This window comes from Chionomys nivalis, chromosome 7 (assembly GCF_950005125.1).
Source record: "Chionomys nivalis chromosome 7, mChiNiv1.1, whole genome shotgun sequence".
NCBI lineage: Eukaryota > Metazoa > Chordata > Mammalia > Rodentia > Cricetidae > Chionomys > Chionomys nivalis.
This window is the reverse complement of record NC_080092.1, coordinates 75,104,970-75,111,420: the sequence shown is the minus strand read 5'-3', so window position 1 is coordinate 75,111,420 and position 6,451 is coordinate 75,104,970. Positions and strand designations below refer to the sequence as shown.

Below are 6,451 nucleotides of genomic sequence, written 5' to 3'. Positions count from 1 at the left end.
TGTCTGGCTTTACGGAGGAGCCGGTTCCGGCTGGGATCAGGATAAGAGCAGGAGGGTGGGCAGGATAAATACTACTCCATATCTAGAATCGAGGGCTCTGAGTATGAAGAAAGTTCGGAGACCCACAGTCACCTCTTAGGGACTCGCAGCGCGGCGGAGGTCCGCATTCCAAGCAGCCGGGCACCGAGGACAGTTCAACGAAGAGCCAGTGCCTGGTCTGTCCAGTCCGGACCGTGGTAGTGGCCTTGCCTAGAACCGCCTATTCAGTTGCAGCCGCAGCGAAACGCCAGGCAAATCCCACCTCCGGCCCCGCCCGTCCAATCCGTCTTGCACTGAAGGCGACGCTTCCAGGGAGAAGCAAGCGGCAGGGAGGGGAAATCCAGGCTTTAAGGGTTCCCGACAGGTGTCTGAGAGAGAGGGCGGAGTCAGGGTAGGAATGATGGAGAGGGAGGGGCGGCGCTGCCCCTTTAAGAGGCGGCGACCGAGCGGGGACCTTTTCTCTTTCCCCGGAAGGAAAGCGGAGCTCTGGCTGGGCTCGCAAGGTGGGGAGGTGCAGGGCTGGGCAGTGGAGAGGCGGGGCACGCGCTGGCGAGAATCCCTCCCTCCTGTCCTCTTGGCGGTCGAGGGTTTGCCTTTTCAGATCCTCCACCTAGCTGGGATCCAAAGAGCTAACATCGCCAAGGGGGCGCGGCCGGGACCATCTAGGGTGCCGGGTGCCCAAAGTCGGGCACGGTAACCAGTCCACCCAGCCAGCAGGAGAGTAGATCCACGGACCTGGAGAGGATTGGAGAAGCGCTACCCCGGAGCAGACGTGAAGCTGGCTGGACTAGGGCAAGAAATTGCCTAGGACTCCGAGCGCAGTGGCGCTGCGGGCTCGGGTGTCCTCTGGCGGCGCCTGGAGCAGGTGAACCGTTCACCACCCCCAGTGTTGAGCGCTCTTGTGTTTTCGCCCGGCCCGGCTCACCCTCGCAGCCATGGGCCCCGGCTCTCGCCGCTCGCCCCGCGACTCTGGCTGGATGCTTGGCGCCCTGGCCTTGATGGTGGCGGCTAGCGGCCGGGTCGCCTTCGCTTTCAACCTGGACACCCGATTCCTGGTGGTGAAGGAGGCGGTGAACCCGGGTAGCCTATTCGGCTACTCGGTCGCCCTCCATCGGCAAACCGAGCGACAGCAGCGCTACCTGTAAGTCAGCCTGGCGGCGGCGAGACGGGGTGTGCGGAGGGTATGTGCGCTGATGCCTGACCTAAGCTGAGTTGGAGCCATGGGCCCACTGACTTCCAGGTGCTGCTGCTGCTGGCCTTTCCTTGTGAGCCAGTATTAAGGGGGCGGGTTTGGGACTTGGCGGGAAGTGGAGGATGGGGGGCAGTAATCACAGCAAGTGCTGACCTGGCCAGAGCCTGTCTAGACGCGGCCGCTCCACGTCTTCGGAGAGCAGAAGTAGGGTCTCTGTTGTCCAGTACCTCGAGAATCCAGTACCTAACATTAGTTTCTTTCCCTGGCTGGAAGGACCCTGTAAAATAAACACATATCACACCCCTCGTCCCCTCCGCCTGGGGAGAACCCGAGATCAATGCGTTTAAGCCCCCATTACACCTCTCATTTAGTCTGTGGCCACAGCAGCCACACCCTCTGCAGAATCAGGCTGGACCGCTTCTCAAGGGCTTGGCATTGCAGGGTGAGGTGATGAAGTAGCCGAGCATTTGGAGCTGTCCAGAGACTCCCTCTGACCCCTAGAGGAACGGACAGTAGGAGACAGAGGAGGCGCTGTCTTGAGCCTCAGAGGCCAGAGCCCACCCGGAAGCGGTGGGGTACTCCCACCAGACATCTCCCTGCATTCCACAGATTCATGTTGAATCAGCAGCCCTGAGTGTGTTTGTTTTGGTTTGAAGAGGGAAATGGTGTTTTCTCTTTCTTCGCCTCTCCTTTGCAACAGCTGCAAGAAGCGGGAAGAGCCGAGCGGAGCCGGGTGGAGGAGGGGAGGAGATTGTGTCCAGTCACCTGCCCCTCCACTGGTACACTCAAGTCCAACGGGTCATGTCCAGGCGTCTGACGTTTCCCTACTTGGATTCTGTGTGCTGAGGTTGACTAGCTGGGGGGGGGGGGCACAGAGGAGGTGAGGCTGCCCAGGGGAAGACAGTGACTACACAGACCCCTTCTACCTCTTTGAGTCGGGTGACCTGACAGGCATTTACTCCTATCTGGCCTCTGACACTTACTAAATTAAAAGACACGGTCAAGGTAAGAGTGTTGAAACCACTCTCGGCTCTGGCTGGGGCGTGTAAAAACTTGAGGAAGTTTGGAATGTTCAAAGTCCAGCTCACTTCAGTCTTTGCCTCTGCCCTGCCGGCCCAGCCCCTGGTCGGTACTGCCCACCTGGACTTAGCCTCTACCCTACCTGGCCCCTGCAGAAGGTAGGGCCACCACACCCTTCCTGACCTGGCCAGGCAGATTTAACCCTCTGCCTTGCTGAGGCTCTCTGACAGTGCCTTGTCCTCCCCTGTCCTAGACAAGAACATAGTCCCTATGTTCTGAAGCTGAAGGGGCACGGTCTGACCTGACACAGGAGAAGAGCCCTGGAAAGAGCAAAACACAATTCTGCTGTCCCCGTCCCCCTCCCCGCCCCGCCCCCATTGTGTGGCTTTGAGGAAGATATTTCCTTCCCAGGGGTCAGTTTCCAGCAGGATGAGGTTGTACCTGGATCTGTTTGTTCCTTCCTCCTTCCATCTCTGCTGGCCTGCTACCTTGACATTGTAAAGGGAGAAGCTGCCTGTTCCTGCTCCGGTTGTCTTGCCTTGGCTCTGTCTCTAACACCTGAGCCTTCATTTTCAATGCTAGTGATGCTTTAATGAGATAGCATGTCTAGAACGGTCCCGGCGGGTCCAGCTCTCTAGCACACACTCAGGGGCTGAGACTGGGATGGAGTTGAACCTCTCCCTCCTGTGGGTCCTACCCAAGCTGTCCAAGTGAAAGACTTCTGCTTTCCTCTCCAGGCAGCTGGGGAGAGTGCTGGAACTGATGGGGCTCCCAGGGCAGGTGGTTCTGGCCAGATGGGTCTTCTCTGCCTTGCCTAGAGGTACTTCTGTACCTTCGCTCTGTCCTTCTGACTGAGTTCAGCTCTCCAGCCCTTTGGGTCTAGCAGCAGCTGGGATTCACTACAGCCAGCTGTGTAGCCAGATGTGAGCAGCTGCCCAAGTGTTCTAGGGAACTAATCTGTCAAACTGCAGCCTCAGGTTCTGTCAGCATCGAGTGCCCTTGGAAGAGCAAGGGTGGCTCATGGTTCTTCCTTTGGGGTCTGCCAGCTGTTCAGGGGCTCCTGAGAGTATATGCACAATCATGGATTTGTACTTTGTCCTTGGGGGATCTGGGAAGGGAGAGCATAGCTTCTGTGTAAAAATTCAAGATACACTTTCTTTGCTGCTACAACCTTTACCTCTATAACCCCCATAGCCCATGCTTGCAGCACTTAGTATATGATAGTGGGAATCCGGGCAGAGCACTGGCTTTGGGCTTATTGGAGACATGGTCTCTTTTATGTGGCTCAGGCTGTCTTAGAACTCGCTTTGTAGACCAGGCTGGTCTCGAACTCACAGAGATCCACCTGCCTCTGCCTCCCGAGTGCTGGGATTAAAGGCGTGTGCTGCCACCACCATGGCTTCACCTTGAGCTTTTTGATGTTTCATAAAGTCCCCTTAGAGGGAGAAGAGCAGCTCATCTGAGAGGTGGTCCCTAGGCCTCCCTGCACCTACTCTGTTCTTCCCTCTTTTTCTGACCTCACCTAATTGACTGTTTCCTCTGAGCCCCCTCTCCCTTTTGCTGTTGAAAATGAGGGTGTCTGGGAAACCTGGGAGGGAGCAACTCCTGGAAATGAGGTCATGCCTGAGGTAGGCAGGGGCCTGGCTTACCTGCTGGGCTCTCTGGAAACATGCTCCCTGGGCAGGGCGGGTTCCTGGCAGCCCTCATGGCTTGTGCCAGCAGAAATGGCACAGCAGCTGTGGCTGTGGGAACAAGGCCTACATGTGGTTCATCCCTCTCTGCTGGCTTTCTCCAGAGTCCATTCTAGGCCAAAAGGCTTTGAAATGGGCAGGAGGTGGAGGAGGGTTGATCTTGCAGAAAAGAAAGTAGCAAGGAAGGATTGATATCCCGTGGGGTGGCATACACCTGTCATGCCTGGACTCAGAGGAAGGCAGGAGGATTGGCAGTTTGCTGGATGTCCAGGCTACATAGTAAGACTCTGCCTTAAAAAAAAAAATGTCCATTGCAGTAAATCAAAGAATGCCATAAGGGTCAAATATGGAACACCTACTGAAAAGTCAGGGAAAGAGGAGAAACAAGAAAATCAGTCTTGTTCTTTTTCATTTACAGCCCTGCTAAGGTCTCATGCTTCCATCTCTCTCATTCTCTCTTCCCTCCAGCTTGTTGCTCTGGTTCTAGGGCTGAGTCACCAGGGGAGGGGGGCTGGGTAGGCAGCATGAGGAGGGTTGGGGAAGATGGCGAGGGCTGCAGTTTTCAGCCGCCATAGCGAGCCTCTGGGGAGGTGGTTAAATCAGGCAGCGGGGCATAGAGCTGGCATCCAGGAACTGACCTCCCCCAACTCAGGCTGCAGCAGCTATCGTCTTTTCTCCTGCCCCTACGCCTGGCCTAGGGGAACAGCAACCACGACCCCAAGGAAGGCCAGGGGGTTCCCTGAAATCTTCCCATAGGAGCCGCCACATACCTTCCTGAACTGAAGTTGAATCCAATAGATTTTCTGTGAGCATCACTCCACCCCCGGAGTCCCGAGGGCCTCTTCCTCTTTGGGGTGAGCCAGCCTGGTGCCCTGAACTCTCTTGAGTGCCATTCCCCAGCTTTTCAGATCCTGCCATTTTCTGTTCAGTTATTCTATTAGCTTTGAACTGCTTGGGAGGAATGGAGGTATCGAGGGCTGGTCAGGGTGAAGAGTCCCACTCCCTGCACTGGGAGCTCAGGGGCTTCCCAGAGGCCAGGTGCGGCTTTCTAGTTGGAGCCAAATGAAAGGATGAGGAGGCTGCTGTTGAGAGCCCTTGATCTTCCATTTCACTCACCCATCTGCTTCCAGGGGTGCTCTCCACCCCCTCCCACCCCCTGCCCAGCTTGACTCCAGAAGAGGGAGCTCCTATCTCCTGAGAGCTAGACATCCCCACTTGCCTTTGCCCCTTCTGTCTGTAGATGGGGCCTGGGTTCAGTGGTGGTCTGGGAGAGGTCAGCTTTTAGATTCTTATTTTTTACCTGGACCCGACAGCACTCTATTGATATAGAGTATAAATGAACTGCTATTCATTTATACATAGTACTTTACAGTCCATTTTACATACTGGTAAGGTCTGTCCCAGTCTTGGGATTCCCAACTCTGACCTTCCGTATACCGGCTGTGGTAGGAGGAAGGTGGACCCTATTTTCTGAACCCCTCCCTCCATCCATATGCAGGCCTCTGATTGTAGACCACTGCATTCTGGGCTGGGAGCCAGAGGGCCTTAAAGGGCCTCTGAGCGGGCCAAGTAGGAGCTAAAAATACTCCAGGGGATGTGGGGGAGCTCCCAGTGGAATCTCTCAGGAGGGCGGAGCATGGGGATTAGGGAATTGGCCCCTTCCCAGTCCCCATCAGTGGGCACAAGGCTGGCACCAGACAAGGACAGGAATGTGAAGACTGTATGGAGTCTGATTCTAACCCAGCCATAGTTTGTGTTTGCCTCTGCCCGTTCCATACCTCAGGCAGCTAAGACGAGGGGTCCCTCGGTCCCTCCTTGAGACAGATTCGGGAGGCATGCAGACCCTGCTCTTCAGTGCCCTCCTGCGAGATGAGTTGGGCAGGACAGTGGCAGCCAGGAGGGCGGTGCGTCCACTACATTGCATGCTCCCCAGGTCCCCCCGTCCACCCACTGAAGCTTCCAGCTCTTCGAGCTCCTTGGAGCAGACCCCACTGCCAGCCAAGTCTGAGCCTCTTTTTCAGATGAGCGGATGCCAGCCTCTCCCTCCCCTCCCCCAGTGGCTGCCTGCAATCCTCAGGATGTGAAAGTCCTACTTCTATTCACCCCTTACTCCTTCTAAACAATGAAGTAGTCTGTCCTTTTCTCTCTGCTTCAGGTTCCCTAACCTGCGGTATTGGAATTCCTGAGTCCCCAGAGAGAGTCTGGAGTCAAGTTAGGGCCAGTCCTGGTACCATAAAAAAAACCCAGAGCGACAGTGCTCACACCAGCCATGCCTTCTCAGAGAGTCCATTTGTTTCCCCCAAACCCTGGAGTAGGGGTGTCAGCTGGGCTTCCCATTTTACAGATCAGACACTCGAGAGACTCTTGCCACAGCGCTTAGGAACAACGGGTGCCTAGCTCCCAGGTTGAGCTGTTCTCACAGGCCCCAGCTTCTTTCTCTCATTTGTCAAGCATGCCTGGGGGTTGGGTGTGTGCCTGTGTTGAGCCAAGGTGGTCAGGCAGGTACCCT

General features: G+C 56.1%; 1 protein-coding gene across 2 annotated transcripts in view; it reads left to right on the top strand.

Annotated features, from left to right (window-relative positions):
* The first annotated feature begins 513 nt into the window (after window positions 1-513).
* Itga3 (integrin subunit alpha 3) overlaps window positions 514-6,451 on the top strand; it is a 30,525-nt gene continuing 24,587 nt past the window's right edge. For both annotated transcript variants that reach the window (XM_057775643.1, XM_057775645.1), the window contains exon 1: window positions 514-1,180. In XM_057775643.1, the coding sequence (XP_057631626.1) occupies window positions 975-1,180 (206 nt within the window). In that variant the 5' untranslated portion in view covers window positions 514-974. The remainder of the gene's footprint in view (window positions 1,181-6,451) is intronic.